Source organism: Eubalaena glacialis, chromosome 4 (genome assembly GCF_028564815.1).
Source record: "Eubalaena glacialis isolate mEubGla1 chromosome 4, mEubGla1.1.hap2.+ XY, whole genome shotgun sequence".
NCBI classification, from domain to species: domain Eukaryota; kingdom Metazoa; phylum Chordata; class Mammalia; order Artiodactyla; family Balaenidae; genus Eubalaena; species Eubalaena glacialis.
The window spans coordinates 118,072,797-118,092,564 of NC_083719.1; the positions used below are offsets into that span (position 1 = coordinate 118,072,797).

The following is a 19,768-nucleotide window of genomic DNA, read 5'->3' on the forward strand; positions in this document are numbered from 1 at the left end:
CAGGTGTGGAATTCATATGTTCCCTTTTTGCATCCACTGCCAGGAAGCTCACAGTTAAGTTTTGGTGCTCAGTTGCAGTGATTATCCCCAGTCCAGCATTTTGAAGACAATTATTTCTTACTTCTCCAATCTGATTTCATTATGGGGCTCTTTAATCATTCTTTAAATATTTACTTGTTTCTATGTCTCTTGTTGTCTAAATCTTTTCTGGAAGTAAGGGGAGCATAAGTAATTAGTTTGAAACTCAATAATCACATACCTGCAGTTGCCTTCCCAACACTTCCTGAGTCTGGCAGTCTAGGTCAGAGGCGCCCGGAAAGCCTGAGGTAAAGCGGTTTTCTGCGGGCTCGGGTGGTTTTGCTCTGCAGACTCGATCTCTCTTTTTCCTCTGCCTCTTCCTTTCAAAGGCTCTCACCCCTCCACTCCAGATGGAGTGTCGGCATTGTGACAAGTGGAAGCAGGCTCCAGCTGTCAGGGTCCACTCCAAATCTTGGCTGGATCTTGGTGTCTGGGGTCAAGGTGGGGTCAGAGAAGGGCACCCCAGCTCCAGGATGAGAGACGCCCAAAGCTCCAGCTGGAGAGACTCTCCCTCCCCAGACACTCTCCTAGCATCTTGTCTGAATCCCTCAGAAAGGAGGCTTTAAGCTTGGGCTGAGGCATGTGACTGACACCTTTCTGCTCCCTGGGTCCACCGGCCCCTAGTTCTGACCTTGAGCAAGATATCTTTCTGAGCCTCAGTTTTCTCATCCAGAAATGGGAACATTAGCTACCTCAAAGGGCTACTGTGAAGACTCACTGAGATAACCTGCAAGGTGTTCAGGCAGTACTCGGAACATAGCAAGTACTCAGAAACCAGCAGTGGCTGTTCATTCCAGTCTGCCCTGGATTGGTATGACTCATAGGCCTGTCTGCTGGCCCCAGCTGTGAGCTCCTGGAGGCAAGAGCGTGCATTCAAGCTCAGCTCCTCATTCATAAGTTCAGTGACTGTGGCAAATTGCTCAATCTTTCTGAGCCTCAGTATTCTTATGATAAAGTAAGAATAATGAAATATACCTCAATTTTGTGGTGTGAGTAAAATTAACAGTGGTTATTTTGGGGTAAAAGGGCATTTGAAAATTTATTTTATGTTATTTTTACTCTTATGAGCATTTTTTGTTTTCTCTAGAACAAATGCGAATTATTTATGTATTGTAAGTCATTTTTCAAAAATGTGCTTTTTTTCTGAAAAAAAAACTCTTAAATTTATTGAGCACTCACTACATTTTAGGTATTGTTCTAAGAGCTTTACATACATTATTTCATTTAATTCTCACAACAGCTCTCTGAGGAAAATAGTATCTTCACCCCCATTTTTATTTATTTATTTATTTGTTTGTTTGGTTGTGCCGGGTCTTAGTTGCGGCAGGCGTGCTCCTTAGTTGAGGTATGTGAACTCTTAGTTGTGGCATGCATGTGGGATCTAGTTCCCTGACCAGGGATTGAACCCTGGTCCCCTGCATTGGGAGTGCGGAGTCTTAACTGCTGCACCACCAAGGAAGTCCCCACCCCCATTTTATAGATGGGAAAACCAAGGCTTAACGAGGCTGAGCAATTTGCTCAGCTGGTTGTAAGTGAATCTATACATGTGATAAAATTTCATAAAACTATACACCCAAACACACACAGACAAATGAGTGCATGTGGAAACAAGTGAAATCTGAATAAGGCCTGCAGTCTAGTTAACAGTGTTGTGCTTATGTCATCATCCTGGTTTTAAATATTATACTATTGTTATGAAGATATTACCATTGGGGGAAGCTGGATGAAAGGTACCAGCCAGAGACCTGCTTTTTTTTACAACTTCTTCTATAGTTCTTCTTCTATTATTAGACTCACATAGTTTTTTTTAAATAAGTTAAATTAAAAGTTTTAAAAAACTGTGAGTTTTTTAAAAGCTTGTCATAAGGATTACATGAGATAATGTGCCTAGCACAGTGGTTGGATGCAACTGACATTTCACTATATGATATTTTCTTTCTTCCCCACTCTGGAAGTGACTATTTTCATAGCTTTTAATTATAACAGCCTCCCTCTATTGTGTTTACTATGTACCAGGACTATTTTACATGCATTGTTTCATTTAATAAAGCTTATGAAGTGGGCACTTTTATTATTCCCCTTCTGCTGTTAGGAAAACTCAGGTTCTGCAAAGGTAAATCTCTTCTCCACTTGCTAGAAAGTGACCAAGCCGGGATTTACACCCAGGCAGCCAGTTGGTGACACCGCTTCCTCCCCCTCAGGGCCAGTTCAGTGTACTGCTAAAGGTCTACTTTGAACCTTGGAAATCATCTACTCCAACTGTCTCAGTTTCGGTGGAAGAAAACAGGCTCAGAGAGGGGAGGGGCTTTGCCCAAGGACACCCAACAAGTCTGTGTTTGAGCTAAGATGAGAACCAGGTCTTTGAATTCCTGGGCCAGGGTATTTTCCAGGGTTCATGCCCAGGGCTGCTCTCCCAGACAGCACACCTTCACTGGCCCTGTCTGGGAGACCACTGATGCCCACAGACAGACCCTCACTCACCTCCCTCACCAACCTGTGCAGCTCAGGACACTTGAGACCCAAGAGGGAGAAGGGCCCAGGGAGGGTGGAGGCATGGTGGCCCTCTATTTCAGGCAGCCTGGGGAGCCAGAGTAGTTGGGGCCACAGAGAGGGCAAGGGCAGACCCTCTGAACTTTAGCTGGAATGGGGGAGGGAAGGGAGGCCGTGCTTGTGAGGGGCTATTCATGCCAAATCCAGCGCCTGTCCCCCTCAGGCTCCCTTGAGTCACTTGCCCCTGGGGTTGGGACACATTCTTGAAGGGGTGGTCACAGGGATTCCCCGCCCTCTCAAGCCCTAGGCCAGTTTCTATTCTTCCTGGGACTGAAACCAACTTCCCCATCAGACTCAGCACCCAATTCCCAACCGGTAATATAGTGACTCGCTCCTCTAATTCCTGCCCTGGGAACTCCTTGGACTTGAGATATTTGCCCCAAGTCCAGACCTGGGGCTGGTGAGGAGGGCCAGCCTGAGTCCCATTTTTCAGAGAGGAAATGGGTCCCAGGTATCTAGTGGAGAGGTTGACCCGCATTCAGATGAGCCTGATGGGTCTCTCGCCCCATCGCTCCCCCGCACCCCATCCCGCCAGGCCAGTCTGCAGTGGCTCAGGGCAAGGCGGAGGATCAAGGACCCCTTCCTGCCATCCCCACCATCTCTGCGCCCTAGTGCGTCCGCTCTGGGAAGCAAACCCAGCCGCTTGGCCCAAGGGAGCGGCCCTAGCGATCGTTTCCGCGGGGAGCAGCGCCCTCATGTGGTCTCAATGAGAAGCTCAGCTCATTTCCCAGCCCCTCCCTTCCTATGACCTCATTGAACAAGTATTTATTGAGCGCCACCAGGTGCTCTAGGGGCAGTGGTGAAGAAGATAGATAAAATACCTGCTCAGTGTGTGTGTGTGTGTGTGTGTGTGTGTGTGTGTGTGTGTGTGTGTGTGGAGGGGCAGGCAATAAACGATTGAAAAAATAAATAAACAAGGCAGTTACTAGTAGTGATAATTGCCAGGAAGAAAATAAAACAGAGAAATGTGATGGAGAAACTTAGGACTCCATGAGTAGGTAATATCTAAGATGAGACGTAGGTGACAGGGATCCAGGCCTGTGAAGATCTGGGGTAAAAGCCTTCCTTGCAGAGAGAAGAGCCACTGCAAAGACCCTCAGGCAGGAACAGGCTTCACATAACAGAGGGAGGCCAGTGTGGCTGGAAAGGAGCGAGCAAGGACAGAACGGTATGAGAGTCCATCAGGGAGGCAGGAGGGCTGGAGCCAGACTATAGACCAGATCTTATAGACCATGACAGAGTTCGATTATTCTTCTAAGAGTAATGAGAATGTATTGGGTGGGTTTTGAGCAGAAGAGTTGTATGGCTTGATTGCCTTTTAAAAGAACCTCTATGTTTGAGTGAAATGGAAATGTATTTAAAAAAATAAAAATAAAAATAATAAAATGAGGGTCCCTATGGCTGCTGTGTGGAGAATGGAAGAGTGGAAGCAGAGAGATCACCGTAAAAGGTTAGAAAGCTATTGAAATAATTCGGGTGAGACATGATGGCAGCTTGGAACAGGGTGACCATGTTGAAGTGGGGAGATGTTGAATTCCGGAACTACTGTGAAGGTAGAGCCAACAGAACTTGCTAATAGACCACGTTCTCCCTTGCTCATCTAGTGCCAGGAACTCCTCCACACACACACCCTAGTTGGCTCCTCCATCCTCACTGGGGGGCTGAGTTAGAGAGGCGGACCCCAGGCACACAGCTAAATTAGGAAGTTTCCAGGTGTTGTTGGACAAAGGAATTTAAGACTCAGGCATCTGTTCTTCATGAACTGCCTCCAATTTCCATCATTAGCCCATTTAGTGGGCAGGGCCTCTGCCTGCTATCTCCCTTCTCCATTAGCCTGCTTGACTTCTATAGACCCAGTTATTTATTAGGTCTCTGTTTGTCCAAATGGGTGCCCTCAGGGTGTGTTGGTGACACTCAAAACAGTCCACGGTATTTGGTGTTTGTATTTGATACAGAGTAGCGGGTAGTATAATCTGGGGGTCAGTCCAAAGACCCAAGCCAGCGATGTATTCCTGTTAATTTACACAAAATGCAGTGGGGTCAGACTGGATCCCACAGGAAATGCTCACCACCCTTTTGCCCCAGGTTGGGCATTTCTGGAGAGCCTGGGAAAGGTCAAGCTAGCCTCACACTCTCAGACTAGCAGGGAATGGGGAAAACAAGCAGGGGAGGAGGTGACTGGTTGGCTCTGGAGTCAGTAGGCCTTGCTGTTTGTGTTGTGCTACATGCGGGGTGCATTATAACTGCAGCCCCTGGGCCCCTGGGGCTCAGAACCTAAGCCCCTGGCCTCAGAACCTAGGACCACACCAGTCCCTGAGAGTCTGTGCAAGCCTCACCGAGATGAAGCTGCCAGGCCAGGAGGAGTTTGAAGTCTCCAGTGCTTGTGAAAATGTACCCACAGGAGAGCTAGACAGTGGCCCTGGCGGCCCCTTAGACACAGACAGCAGGGAACAGGGGGTACCCAAGGACCCTCTGCCTTTCATTCAGCTGAATGAGCTGCTGGGCTGGCCCCAGGCGCTGGAGTGGAGAGACAGGCAGGTGAGTGGGACCCAGGCCAGTTTTATGGGGCCCTTCCCCTTCCCCCACTGGGGCCTCCTCCATGACTCCCAGCTCTTCCTGTGTGTGGGGTGGTATTCTCACCCCCAATCAGGAGTTCCTGCCTGTGTTCCCCATTTTAGACCCTCACCCTCTATGGTGCTCAGCCTTCTCTGCAGTCTGGTTTTGAGTTCCCCAAGACCCAAGATGAGGGCTGACTGCCCGGGAGGGGCATACTCTGTACCACTGGGCCCGCAACTTCCCCACCGTCTCACTTTCCCTAGCTCTCCTGTGTCCCCACTCCTGAACCTGGGAGAGAGGCCCTCAGAAACATTGTCTGCCCCTCTTCACCACAGGTGGGTGCTGTTTGAGGAGAAGTTGGAAGTGGGTGCAGGCAGGTGGAGCACCCCCCCGTGCCCACCGTGGCACTGCCTAGCCTCCAGAAGCTCCACAGCCTGATGGCCAAGGGCCTCGTCCTGCTGGACTGTCCAGCTCAGAGCCTCCTGGAGCTCACGGGTATGCTGGGACCCTTTGCTGGGAGGGCCTGGGCATCCAGGCCATTTCTCTAAGATTTCCCCCACAAAGTTTTGGAATTTTCCAGAGCCCACCCCGCCCCACCCTGGGGGATTACCCATCCCCGTCACAGGGGAGAGATAGAAATGCAGAGTGAAGAGAAAGTTCACTGGCCCCTGCATTCCCTAGACTCTCAGAAGGGAAAGGGACCTGAGCAGAGGGCAAAGGGGAGAGTTCAGGGGCAGGGAACTCACAGGAAAGGGTGGGAGCCCCATCTCTGTTCTCCAGAGCAGGTGACCAGAGTGGAGTCGCTGAGCCCAGAGCTGAGAGGGCAGCTGAGAGACCCCCGCACCTCATCCAGACCACAGGCACCAGCCCCTGCTGAGGTGAGAGGCCCCTCCCTGGGCCCAAGACGAAAAACCCTGGGGTGGGAGGGTCCCAGATCTCCCCTGCACCTTCCTGGACCAAGAGTGGCCTAGCCTCAGCTCGGACCTCAACCCAGGACTCATGAGTGAGAAGAAGCAGGGGTAGTAGTGAGGGGAGAAGAATGGAGGGGCTAGAATCACAACAGCCAGAGCTCTGTGAAGGGATGTTCTTGGTAGGCACTGTGCCAGAGGTCTACGCACAGTATCTTATTTAATCTTCACAACCACCCTGGGAGGTAATACCACAATTATCCCCATTTTAGTGATGAGAAAACTGAGGAGCAGAGGGGAAGCTGTGCTCCAGTTTTCACAACTTGGTAAAGCTGGTCAGGGAGCCCTGGTGGATCCACCCCAAAAGCCTGTGCTCTTAATCATCCCATAATCCTGTTTTGTAGGCTCTGCTCGTCCAAGAGAGGCTTCTCACGAGGAGGAAGCCCCCCTGAAGGAACAGGTTTGTGGCACTTCCTTGGGCAGGGCTGGGAGAGGAGTTAGGGATTAACAGAGGTCCACCCTCCACTGGACTCCTCCTCAGGCAAGATCCTGCCAACATCCCCTTCCCTGAATAACCTTTCATTCTCTGTGTCTCCTTGAACCCCAACCCAGCATCAGAACCCTCTGAGACAGAAGCTCCCACCAGGGGCTGAAGCAGGGGCTGTGCTGGCAGGAGAGCTGGGCTTCCTGGAACAGCCAGTGGGGGTCTTTGTGTGACTGCGGGATCCAGTGGTGCTGGGGCCCCTTACTGAGGTGCCCCTCCCCAGCAGGTGAGGCTGCTGAGTGGGGGTCGGGTATCCTGGAGCCCAGAGAAGGCCTTTACCGGCGAGGGGATTAGGAGGTCTTTGGGTCCAGTTCTCTGGGGGTGGGGATGGGGACTGGTACTCAGGGAGGGGTGGTGGTCAGTGCTGCAAAGAAGGTGTGCACAGGAGCGTGTATATGGGGTTGGTAGTGAGGTCAGAGGCCAGGGCTGCCCTGTGAGATAGCAGCCTCTGTCTCTCTCTGGGACCTCGTTCCTTCCTCAGGTTTTTCGGCCTTCTCCTTGGCCCTCCCACACAGGGAAGGGGCTACCATGAGATGGGCCGGGCAGTGGCCATCCTCCTCAGTGACCCGGTGAGCTGGGCAGGCACGTGTGTGTCTGTGTGTGTGTGTATATGTGTGTGCACGCTTGTGTCAGTGAGTATATGGACTCTCCACGTGCGATCAGTACAGCAGTGAAGCAGAGTGTGGCTTCATGTCTGGGAGCATGAGGACTGAAGTTCCCTTGGCTACCACCGCACCTCCACCCCTTACCTAGCACAGGGCTGGCACACAGTAGGCACCCACAGATACTCACTGAATGCATGCATGCGTGAATAAACGCTTGAATGACTCGTCTGCCTATGTGACTTGTGTCTAGTTTTGAAACTGTGAAAATGCATGTAAGGGTGCAGATCTGTATTTAGTGCCCCTCTGTGCCCCTATCCCCAGCAATTCCAGTGGTCAGTTCGGTGGGCCACCAACTTTCATGACCTTCTGGCAGCCCTGGATGCTTTCCTAGAGGAGGTGACAGTGCTCCCTCTAGGTCGATGGGACTCAACAGCTCAGATTCCGCCGCCTAAATGTCTGCCCTCTGAGCACAAAAGGTATCTGGGGGTCATCATGCCCTAGAGATCCTTCCCCAAAGGCCTTGGGTCCAGTTCCACTGTTGAGGAGGGGCAGTGGGGTAGGGGAGGGGACAGGAAAGGGGCAGACCTGAGTTCTGCTGGACCACTCTGTCGCTGTGAGACCTTGAACCTTCCCCTGCCGGAGCCTGGCTTTCACTCCTGTTAGAAGGTCAGAATGTGACCTAGACCTTGTTGAAGCGAGGCCCAGGTCTCCGCGGTCAGAGCCGCGCCTCCAGCCAGCAGAGACACGAGCTGCCGCCAGGGGGCAGGGTGCCGCGAACTCCGGCGCCGAGTCGCGGTCTGGCCGGGGATCCTCAGCCAACTCGGGTTCCCCTTGTCCTCAGGCTCCCCTCGCAACTGTGGGAGCCCAAGGGCCCCTCTGCCCGGCGAAGGACCCCGGCTGAGGACAGGCACGGCCGCGGGCCGCACGCGGCCAGCCCGGAGTTGCGGCGGACTGGCAGGTGAGGCGAGCTGGGGTGGGAGCGAGGGTAGCTGTCCTGGGCGGGGGGAGGAGTCACACGGGCCCCGAGGTGTGCGCTCACTGTGGGGGGCGGGGGAGGCTCACCTGGCCCCAGGGACGTGGGATGCGGGAACCTGGATCACTGATGACCCACGGGCGGGAGGCTCCTTGTCCAGGACGTGCGCCGGAAGGCCTCGTGGTACCCCAGCGACTTCTTGGACGCCCTGCACCCCCAGTGCTTCTCGGCCGTGCTCTGCATTTACCTGGCCACCGTCACTAACGCCATCACTTTCGGAGGTCTGCTGGGAGAAGCCACCGACGGTGCTCAGGTGGGGGGCGGGGGTGGGCGTGTGGGGAGTAGGCGTAGCTTTGGTATTCCACCAGCCATGCCCTTCCCCCTCCTCTGGGTCTATGGCTGGGCTGAGGAGGCTCCTCGGAAGCTTGGGTTCCTGGGCTGAGGAATCCAGGGTCCTGTGCTGACAGGGCCCACTGTTGGCTTCCAGGGGGTGCTGGAAAGCTTCCTGGGCACGGCAGTGGCTGGAGCTGCCTTCTTCCTGATGGCCGGCCAGCCCCTCACCATCCTCAGCAGCACCGGGCCAGTGCTAGTCTTTGAACACCTGCTCTTCTCCTTCAGCAGGTAGGAGAACTCCCCCACCTCACCTGACCTCACCTGACTAGCACACCCTCAGCCTGGTCTCAGCTGGGTCAATAGGGGAGGGTGGAAACTGGCTCCAGGGGCACCTGACCCAGATTAGTTTGGGAGCAGAATGGGCACTTCCAACCCCTGCCTGTCTCTCATGCCCCAGAGATCACAGCCTGGACTACCTGCCCTTCCGCCTGTGGGTGGGCATCTGGGTGGCCACCTTCTGCCTGGTGCTGGTGGCCACGGAGGCCAGCGTGCTGGTGCGCTACTTTACCCGCTTCACCGAGGAAGGCTTCTGTGCTCTTATCAGCCTCATCTTCATTTATGATGCTGTGGGCAAAATGCTGACCTTGACCCGTGCCTATCCCATCCAGAGACCTGGCTCTCCCGCCTATGGCTGCCAGTACTCAGACCCAGGAGGTGGGCGAAGGAAATAGGGAGCTTGGCAAAATAAGGGAGGATGCAGGAAGGGTTGTCCCCGTACTGTCCGCCTTAGTTAAGTTCAGTAAAATGCTGAGTACTTACCCAGTAACCAGCAGCACTCTTCCCTATTCTGGTTCTGAGTCAGATGAAAAATAAGTCAACAGAGCAGGCCCAATATCTTTATTTCTGCCAGTGCTGAGAGAAGAACATGGTTGTATCTATGGGTGTATGGGCTTCCTAATGATGAAACCAAAATTGGATCGACTTACCCACCCAGTCGTGGCTGTACCAGAGAGGGACTGTCTCACCCTAGAGGAGCAGAGCTAAATGCACGCAGGGTGCAGGCAGCTTACTCCCTAGAGAGGGAGAGGAAGGGGCAGGGCCAGGCATGCCCAGCTTCTTCTCCCAAACTCACCAATCAAATAAATCACTGCTCTTCTCCTGGGCCGAATTACTGACTGGGTGGAGAGAAGCTTGGAGTATTACACTTGCACATTTCCCTACACATGGACCAGGACTGAGGAAGAGGTGTCCTCTCAAGAGTTCCAGACTCTGTACTAGGCATGAACAAGACTAATTCTGGCCCTGGTGGAAACACACAGATTTGTGTGCTCATCCATTTGTTGGGCGTCTGCTTTGGCCAGTCCTGTGCCGGGCACCTGGGTTACAGATAGGTAGGGAATTTGAAGGGACAAGGGCATGAGGCAATGTCCTGAGGACAGACTTGGTAGTGATCAGAGTCAGCAGACAGATGAGTCAGAACTAAGAACTCTCTGGTTCAGCTGGACCTGTGAAATTAGGCTCCTGATTTGGGCTGGAGAAGGTTCCCAGGGGAGGAAAAATCACCTGAATTCTTTTTTTATTTTTTTTAATAAATTTATTTATTTTATTTATTTTTTATTTATTTATTTTTGGCTGCGTTGGGTCTTCGTTGCTGTGCGCGGGCTTTCTCTAGGTGCGGCGAGTGGGGTCTACTCTTTGTTGCGGTGCGTGGGCTTCTCATTGCCGTGGCTGCTCTTGTTGTGGAGCATGGGCTCTAGGCACGCGGGCATCAGTAGTTGTGGCTCACGGGCTCAGTAGTTGTGGCTTGCGGGCTTGGTAGTTGTGGCTCGCGGGCTCTAGAGCGCAGTTTCAGTAGTTGTGGCGCATGGGCTTAGTTGCTCTGCGGCATGTGGGATCTTCCCGGACCAGGGATCAAACCCGGGTCCCCTGCACTGGCAGGCAGATTCTTAACCATTGTGCCACCAGGGAAGTCCCCACCTGAATTCTTCTCTCCTTCCAGGAAAAGAGTCTCAGTGTACAAGCACAAAGCCAAAAGACAGAGATGACATCTTCAGCGTGGTGAGGGCCTGTTCCTGGGAGGGCCTGGGAAAGAAAGAGTGGAGACCAAAGAAGTCAGTAGTTCCAGGCTCTTCCCACCCCTCATATGTCACTGAGGCCCAGCCATTTGCTATGGTTGCAGATCTCCTATCTTGTGTACTCAGCCTCAGTGGACATCAGTGGACATTTATTTCACTGCCCATAATCCCATCCTGGACCAGCTCTCCACACAAGATCTAGGCCTGGTCAATGCATCCTTGCTGCCCCCACCTGAGTGTGCCCGGCAGGGAGGCCATCCTCGTGGGCCTGGCTGTCATACAGTCCCAGACATTGCCTTCTTCTCCATTCTCCTCTTCGTTACTTCCTTCCTCTTTGCCATGGCCCTCAAGCACGTAAAGACCAGCCGCTTCTTCCCCTCCATGGTGAGTGTCACCTCTCTTTCTGTGGGAGAGAACTGGCTCTTGGCCTCGGGCCCTGTCTGCAAATGGGAAAGGGGGCAGAAGGAAGGGGATGGTGGCCTGAACCTGACTGAGTGTCTGCTGGGTGGCCAGGTGTGCAAGATGCTGCGTGACTTCTTCTCAGTCCTGGCCATCCTGCTGGGCTGTGGCCTCGATGCCTTCCTGGGCCTAGCCATGCTGAAGCTCACGGTGCCCAGAGAGTTCAAGGTGAGAGCTGGGAGTGGAGGGCAGAGGGCAAAGCAGGGCCAACAGAAAGGACCCTAGAGGAGGAAGATGAATAGATCCCATGCTTCTTCTCTAGTCTTCTGTTTTCTCACTCATAAAATAGAAATAGTATAATAATGGTCTCACAGAGTTGTTGTGAGGACACATCGTGTGCCAGACACATAGCAAGCACAGAATAGGTAGCTACTATTATAGGTAAGGGGTTAAAAGAATGGGTTCTGGTCAGCCAGCCCTAGGTCTGAGTTCCACTTCTGTCACTTCCTAGCTGTGTGACTTAGGGAAGTTAACCTGCATTCTGAGCCTCAGTTTCTTCATCTATAACATGGAAATAATAAATTACCATAGTTTCTACCTCACAGGTTGTTTTGAGGTTCACAGAAGATCATAGTGCAAAGCACTATCACATTTCTGGGACTGGCACATACCAAGACCTCCATAAATGCTAGCTATTGTTGTTATATGTTCTCCCTACTCTTGGCATGGCCCTACTCACTACACTACTCCCCAAACTCTTCTTGGCACCCACGATTGCCTGCTCTGATCCAGTAAAGCTGGAGCTCCCTGCCCAGGGCATGACAGTGCACAGGACAAGGCTCAGCATTGACTTAGCACCTAAACTTTGCCTGTGCGTTTGGAGACCTCCCCTCCAGCTTCCCTCAGGGCAAGAGAGCACGGGGGCTCCAACTGAGGCAGCCTCAGGGGCTCAGAACCCAAGGCAGCAACTGGAGCCCTGCCCCCCACAGACGCTTGTAATCAGAGCAGACGCAGACACACCCAGCCCTGCCCCTGCCCCAGATCAAGGCAGGTCTGAACCTGAGTTGCCCAGCGCCGGATGGGGGTGCGGGGTGCCTAGGGAGAAGCTCTCTGTACATCAGGAAGTGTGGGCGGGCCTCATCCACCACGTCCTCCTCTTGGGAGGGAAGGACCCTGAGAACCAAAGTCCAGAGCCCCTAGCTCCAGCCCAACCCCCAGGCTGGTCCCCCTCCTTCTGCCCTCTGCCATCCTTGCACTGGGATGCTTTGAACTAGCTGTGCACATACAGACTGCTCCCACCTAGCATTCAGTGTCTTAGAGCATGCGGGGGGGTGGGGGGGATGAGGGGGGGGGCGTTGTGGAAGAGTGCCAAGGCTGGAGTGTGCAGGTGAGGTGCTCTTGAGATACCCTCTCCAACCTGTCCACGGACTGCCCTTCTCTAGCCCACACTCCCTGGACGTGGCTGGCTGGTGTCACCTTTTGGAGCCAACCCCTGGTGGCTGAGTGTGGCAGCCACCCTGCCTGCCCTGCTATTGTCTATCCTCATCTTCATGGACCAGCAGATCACAGGGGTCATCCCCAACTGCACTGAATATAGACTGCGGGTAAGGCCTGCTGGGTAAGACCCTAGGTCCCTAGCCCAAGGGACAGGAGCTCCAGGGTGGGGTCCAGGCTCCCCCTCTCCCACCCCAGAGGACAGAGGGCTCAGATCTGGGCTAGCTTCGTCCTCATTGCCCCACCGCTACCTGCAGAAGGGAGCTGGCTTCCACCTGGACCTCCTCTGTGTGGCCGTGCTGATGCTGCTCACATCAGCTCTTGGGCTGCCCTGGTGTGTCTCAGCCACTGTCATCTCCCTGGCCCACATGGACAGTCTTCGGAGAGAGAGCAGAGCCTGTGCCCCAGGGGAGGCTCCCAGCTTCCTGGGCATCAGGTGAGGCCAGTATTCAGGAGGCTGGAATGAGACGTGGCCAGCAAGGTGGGGTATTGGGTACAGGGCAGAGTTATTTGGGCAGCTTAAATTGTAAGCTGGCGACTCCAGAGGGCTCTCTCACTGCCCCATGAGCACTGCTGTGGGGCGAATGGGTGGGTTCTGGGCTCTGAGGTGGGTGAGTCAGGTCTTCCCCTCTCCTCCTTCAGCCATGAGACTGGGAGGGGCCTCCAGGGGAGCGTCATGGATATGAGTGTGGAGGCAGCCGGGGCTGAGCAAGGATGAGGTGCTACCTAATCATCCCCACTCAGTGTAGAAGCACCTCATTGATATTACAAAGTAACCATCACAAAAACAATTTTGTTGGAAACACAGTCTAACTGTCGAAAGTATGTGAAATCAACTTTGCAAATTATGAAGTAGAAGTTTTTATGGTAGTATAAAAATTGCTAATTTTCCATCAAAATAAAAGATAAAAACAAAGAGCAGCTCTGAGCTTGAGCTGCTGAAGAGGACTGGGACCCCTGTATTGAAGTGACCTGTCCCTTCCTCTCTGCCAATTTTTCACACCAAGCTAAGGTCCCCTCCCTGCCAGGTAACTCTCGGGGGATCCCTCCGCTTCCCTCCTGCCAGGGTCTGTTGTGATGTTTGGCCAGCGTGCCCAGCCTGGGCACCCCAGGGGCTCTCCCAGACCCTAGCTAACTCCTCCTTTCCCCACAGAGAGCAGAGGCCGACGGGCCTGGCGGTGTTCATCCTCACAGGAATCTCCATCTTCCTGGCATCTGTACTCAAGTTACCTTAGTCAGACAAGCCAGCATCAGGGGCAGGGCAGTAATAATAATAAATGTAGGAAGAACTGACATTGGCTGAACATTTACCGCATGCTGGGCACTGTGTTAAGTTTTCTCCATACATAGTCTCATTTAATCCTCACATTACCACTGAGAGGCATATGCACTTTAAAAATGAGGAACCTGAAGATTAAAGAGGTTAAGGAGCTTACAAGAGACCACCAAGAGGGCTTCCCTGGTGGCGCAGTGGTTGAGAATCTGCCTGCCAATGCAGGGGACACGGGTTCGAGCCCTGGTCTGGGAAGATTCCGCATGCTGCGGAGCAGCTGGGCCCGTGAGCCACAACTACTGAGCCTGCGCGTCTGGAGCCTGTGCTCCGCAACAAGAGAGGCCGCGATAGTGAGAGGCCCGCGCACCGCGATGAAGAGTGGCCCCCGCTTGCCACAACTAGAGAAAGCCCTCGCACAGAAACGAAGACCCAACACAGCAATAAAATAAATAAAAAGTTTAAAAAAAAAGAGACCACCAAGAGACCTAGTTTCTCAGATCTATCTGAGAACCCAAACTCTGACCCAGTAGGCTTTCTACCCAGTGGAGCAGGGTGCAGACATGCCACCATCCCCAGGGCCCAAGTACTACCCTTGCTCCAGACTTTCAATGAGCCTTAGACTAAGAGTGTGATCATCACAACCCAGAAAAACTTTGAGGCAAAACCCCTTCACTTCTCCCTCACCAGATGTTTATAAACACCTACTGTGTGCAAGGCTCTGCGAGGCACCTGGGAGAAGAGGGTGGGGAGGGGAGTAATATTGAAGAAGAATATGGAACCAAGCCCCTGTCAGCAACACATACACATGAATAAAAATTAAGCAACAAGTAACAGCAGAAAGGTTCAACAAGCCAAGACAGCAAAGCAGTCAAGGAGGATGTGGAGAATGGTACACAAATTCACAGGCAGGACGACAAGAGGTTAGCGGAGGGAAAGGTCATGGAGGCTGGGTGAGAGTAGAGTAGTTGAAAGAGTCAGATGGACCGGATCAGACGCTGACTAACTAGGTGACTCTCATTCAGCAGATTTTTACCGAGCATAAGCCATGTGCCAAGCACTCTTCCAGGGACTGGGGATATAGTGGTGATCAAAACAGATCATCCACATCTTGCATTCTGGTGAGAGGAGACAGATAAAAACAATTAAAACAATAAACTAGGATAATTTCAGATAGTGATAACTTCTACGAAAAATAAAAGAGGATAAGGTGATTAAGAGCACCAGGGGTCTACTTTATTTATTTATTTATTTATTTATAAATTTATTTATTTATTTTTGGCTGCATTGGGTCTTCATTGCTGCGTGCAGGTTTTCTCTAGTTGCGGCGAGCAGAGGCTACTCTTCATTGTGGTATGCGGGCTTCTCATTGCAGTGGCTTCTCTTGTTGTGGAGCACAGGCTCTAGGCACGTGGGCTTCAGTAGTTGTGGCACATGGGCTCCGTAGTTGTGGCTCGCGGGCTCTAGAGTGCAGGCTCAGTAGTTGTGGTGCACAGGCTTAGTTGCTCTGTGGCATGTGGGATCTTCCCGGACCAGGGCTCGAACCCATGTCCCCTACATTGGCAGGCGGATTCTTAACCACTCAGCCACCAGGGAAGTCCCCAGGGGTCTACTTTAGATTGGCTGGTCAAGGAAGGCCTTTCTGGGATGTTATGACATGAGTAGTGAGAAGCATGAGTAGTGAGAGGGATGTTAGGGAAGAGCATTTTAGGTGGAGGGAATAGGGAATTCTCTGGCAGTCCAGGTTTAATCCCTGGTCGGGCGGAAAAAAAGAGAAACATAAGTGGAGGGAATAGCAAAGCAAAAGGCCTTGCAAGGGGTAGAAGTAAACTTGGACATAGTGAGGAAAGGAAAGGGGGCCAGTAAAGCAGGAACAGAGAGAGCAGAGAGGAATGTGAGAGAGAAGAGTGGTAAGAGAGGTAATGGGCAAGTTACTTAGCCTCTCTGAAATCCAATTTCTCCATCTGTAAAATGGAGAAAATTATAGAATTTACTGCATCTGACTGACGTGATGATTCAATGAAATCAGGCAATACAAAGTGGGTATGCTTACATGCTGGAGGCTGGAGGCTGGGGGTGGAGCCTGGGGGGGTGGGTATCTGGGCAGCTGGCAGAGGTGAACTACTTTGCCAGCTCTCCACTTCTCTCTACCAGTTCATCCCAATGCCTCTGCTCTATGGCATCTTCCTATACATGGGGGTGACAGCAATTAGCAGCATCCAGGTGAGTCCGTTAAAATCACCAAGTAACCCCACTCTTCTCCTTTTCTTTCCCACTGGTACTTCCTGCCTGCATTTGCCAATTCCCCTCCTCTCCTCTTTTCCTGCCTCTCCTGGCCACAGGGACTCTGCTGCCACGCTGTGGTTGGGGAGGGGACCAAGGGAGCCTTCTGACCGTTCCCAACGCTGGGCTTGGATAGCTAACAGTGACACCCTCCAGGCTACCTGAGTACCCTGCTTTCCTCCTCCTCTTGTTCCCCCAGTTCACGAAGAGGGTGCAGCTATTATTGATGCCAGCAAAGCACCAGCCGGACCTTCTGCTCTTGCGGCATGTGCCTCTGAGGAGGGTCCACTTCTTCACAGCCATCCAGCTTGCCTGCCTGGGTCTGCTTTGGATAATCAAGTCTACCCCTGCAGCCATCATCTTCCCCCTCATGGTGACTCGGGGCAGAGTTGGGTGGTGTCCTGATGGCTCCCAGGAGACTCAGCCTGGGAGGGTGGCCAAGGCCTGAACGAGAGGGAGAATCTACCCTCTGTCACTTGCCTTGGCTCTGCCTGGTTGGGAATCCTAGGACAAAGAAAGATGGCCAAGGGATGACTACAGATGGGCTAGACCTGGGATACCTGGTTCAATTCCTTTCCCAATCTCTTTGGGCTGATCAGCCACAGGTAGGGATATAAAGCCCAGAAGAAAACTGAAGACCTGGGAGAGGCAAGGCTGGCACTTTTGTTACTCAGTAAGCTGATAATGTAAGTGGCTTCTGGCTTTGTTCTTACTGAGGAAGTTAAGAGCCATGGGCTTTGCACTGGAACCAATCTGGTTACTACATCCCAGCTCTGTGACCTCTGAGAAGTTACTAAACTCTCAGGGCCTCAGTTTCTTTCTCTGTACAGTGGGAATAATTATGTCTACCTCATATGAATGTGTTAGCATTCAGTGAAACTACACACAATGCCTTGCACATAGGAAGTGCTCAATAAATGTTACTGTTGTTAATGTTCCTGCTGCTATTGTTGGCAGCCCTTGGCTTTGTTTCTATCCCTGCAGTTGCTAGACCTGGTGGGGGTCCGAAAGGCATTGGAGTGGGTCTTCTCACCACAGGAACTCCTCTGGCTGGATGAGCCGATGCCAGAGACGGAGAGAAGCATCACTGAGAAGGGGCTGGAGCCAGAGTACTCATTCAGTGGAAGTGACAATGAAGATGTGAGCTCCAGGATGGGCCCTCTCAGGAGAACAGGGCAGGGGTCGGGGAGAGAGGTCTTCTCCAGGAGTTGCCCCTAAAGTGTAATATCTCTGTTAAGTCTGAAGATCTGATCAACACAATCATTCCTCTTTGTTCTGTATTAACATAGGCACACTGAAGGAGCGAGGGAAATTTTTTCTTCATATGAGCCCAGGGTGGGTGGAAAGGCCTGGGGACAAAGTCCTGATCTTTGTCTTTGTCTTAATGTGGGTTTATATCCTTTCACTCTCTGGGTTCCTTTCTCTCTGCTGTTTGTCTCAGTCTTTTGTCTTTCTGTTCCCAACTCATCTTCGGATCTCTGTTCCATAGTCAGAGCTGATGTATCAGCCATAGGCTCCGGAAATCAACATCTCTGTGAATTAGCTGGTATGGAGTTGGGGCTCCAGGAAACTGAGCGTGAGGTAAGGGTGTGAGGAAAATGCTCCAGGTGTTGAGGATGGGGAGGTGCGGGCTCAGACCTTGGAAAGCTCCAGTGTGCTGAACAGCCCTGTTTTCTCTACATGCTCCAGTCCCTCCTGAACCCCCTAGTGGGGGAGGGGGTAGCAGAGTCTCTCCAGAGGAAAGAAGGAAACAAGCGAGGGTTCCTGGGCTTGGCTCCCTGTGGCACTGAAGTCTGGCCAGTAGAGGGAGCTCAAGCTCACACCAAACCGGAAGGGATGGGGGGTGGGGGAGGGAAGGGCACAATGATAAAAGAATGGGAAGGAGCAGGGAGGAGAGAAAGGGAGCATAAAGCCTCCTGCAGCTTTCCTTGCCTTGGAGGCTCCTCCCATAGGCTGCTTAGAACCACACTCTAGACAAGTGGAAGGATTCTTTGTCACTTGCCCTCTCTGCCTTTCCTTCATTTTATTCATCCATTTATCAAAACATTTTCTGAGTACTTTTGGAGTATCCAGGTACTAGAGATACACAGTGGTAAGACAGTCATGGTCCCGGACCTCAGGAAGTTAAAATTCCAGTGGGAAAGACAACTGTTAGAGTGGGATAGTGCTGGCTAAGGGAGGGAGAGGCTGTGGCAGCAGAGAGGCCTCCGATCTCTTCTTGGAGGGTGTTGAAGCTACAGTGGTGGGAGTTGGGTAGGGCTTCCAAGAGGACGTGGTCCATAATTTGAAATCTGAAGAATGAACAGAAGCTAGCCAGGATAAGATGGAGGGAAAACGTTCTAGACAAAGGGTACAGTACATGCAAAAGCCTGGAATTTTTCCCCCTTGATAAAATGAACTCTTTGGGGCTCCGCCTCGCCATGGCTCTCCAGGCCCAAGAGCCCGAGTCCCCACCAGTTGCAATGGAAAATTCTGGGGGCTGGAGGGAGACAGGGCAAATCACGGGATGGCGCAGAACAAGATCTCCTGAGCTCTCCTTATCCCCTATCACTGCTTGGCTCTGTTCTTTGCCTTGTTATGTAGTCCTTGCTCTGACCCCACTATGTCTTCTCTCTGTTCACAGGTATTTACTCAGGAAGTCAGGACATTGTTGGCCTTTGGCTTAACTGCCAGATGCTCAGTTGGCTGGGAACCTGGAACGTTGGGACAGGACGGGAAGGCAGCTGGCCAAGACCTCTTTCACCCTCCTGAGCCGGGAGTGGAGAATGGCAGGGGACAAGCAGGTTTGCTTTGTGGTTGGGAAAGTCTAGTAAGCCAGAGGGACTGACCAGACCCCATTCACTCTTTACCCCATTGAAGGAACGTAAGTCTAGAGGCCCTTCCCATTTTGAAACATCTGTCCTCACAAATTCTCTTTTGTACAGTCAGGGGGTTGTCAGGGAACTCTTTTCAGTTTGCAAAAGGGAAAAAAAGTCCCTCTTTCCAGAAAAGTATTTCTCTATTTTAAACATATAAAAATAAACTTTAGTTTTTTGACCACAAAAGTGAATGAGATTATTGCAAAATATTGGAACACTCCAGAAATGTATAATTTTGAAATGGAAATCATCCCAGAGATAACCAGTGTTTCATTTTGGTATATATTGTTCAGATTTATTGAGTTCTATAACATGCTTGATACTTAATATATGTTGGATGTTTTCCCCATGTCGGTACTACATACATATCCAACATTCCTCTTGCATAGAATAAATAACTTTATAAATTGAAAAAGATATCATATATACAAAAGAGTATATAAAATGTCTTCTGCAAGTGCAAGAATTTCTCCAGAGTATATGCCTAGGAATGAAATTAAAGAGTAACAATAAAAAGAACACCTGTATATCCAACACTCAGGTTAAGAGGTATCCTAGTGCCTCAGAAATCCTTCTGTATGTTCCTCGCATACTGCACCCCTAACTCCCCATAAACACATCTGAATTTTATGGTAATTATTTTCTTGCTTTTCTTTATAGTTTTAACATCTATTTATGTATACTTATGTATTTATTATTTGGCCTATTTTTGAATGTTATATAAGTGGAATCACAGTATATGAGTTCTCTGCTTCTTTCACTCAGCATTGTTTTGAGAATTATTCATATGGACCTCTGCAGTTGTAGTTTGCTTATTTTCATTGCTGTTTAGCACTCCACTG

At 51.5% G+C, this 19,768-nt stretch overlaps 1 protein-coding gene across 1 annotated transcript; it reads left to right on the forward strand.

Annotated features, from left to right (window-relative positions):
• The first annotated feature begins 4,968 nt into the window (after window positions 1-4,968).
• SLC4A9 (solute carrier family 4 member 9) lies at window positions 4,969-17,611 on the forward strand. The gene is given in 24 exon segments (XM_061188249.1): window positions 4,969-5,162; window positions 5,520-5,572; window positions 5,575-5,679; window positions 5,965-6,012; window positions 6,015-6,062; window positions 6,497-6,552; window positions 6,705-6,862; window positions 7,118-7,205; window positions 7,563-7,717; window positions 8,083-8,199; window positions 8,362-8,527; window positions 8,702-8,835; window positions 9,005-9,261; window positions 10,547-10,602; window positions 10,806-11,006; window positions 11,136-11,249; window positions 12,464-12,625; window positions 12,773-12,951; window positions 13,669-13,740; window position 14,166; window positions 15,940-16,008; window positions 16,268-16,441; window positions 17,053-17,208; window positions 17,558-17,611. Coding segments are annotated over 24 exon segments (2,817 nt in total).
• Window positions 17,612-19,768: the final 2,157 nt, after the last annotated feature.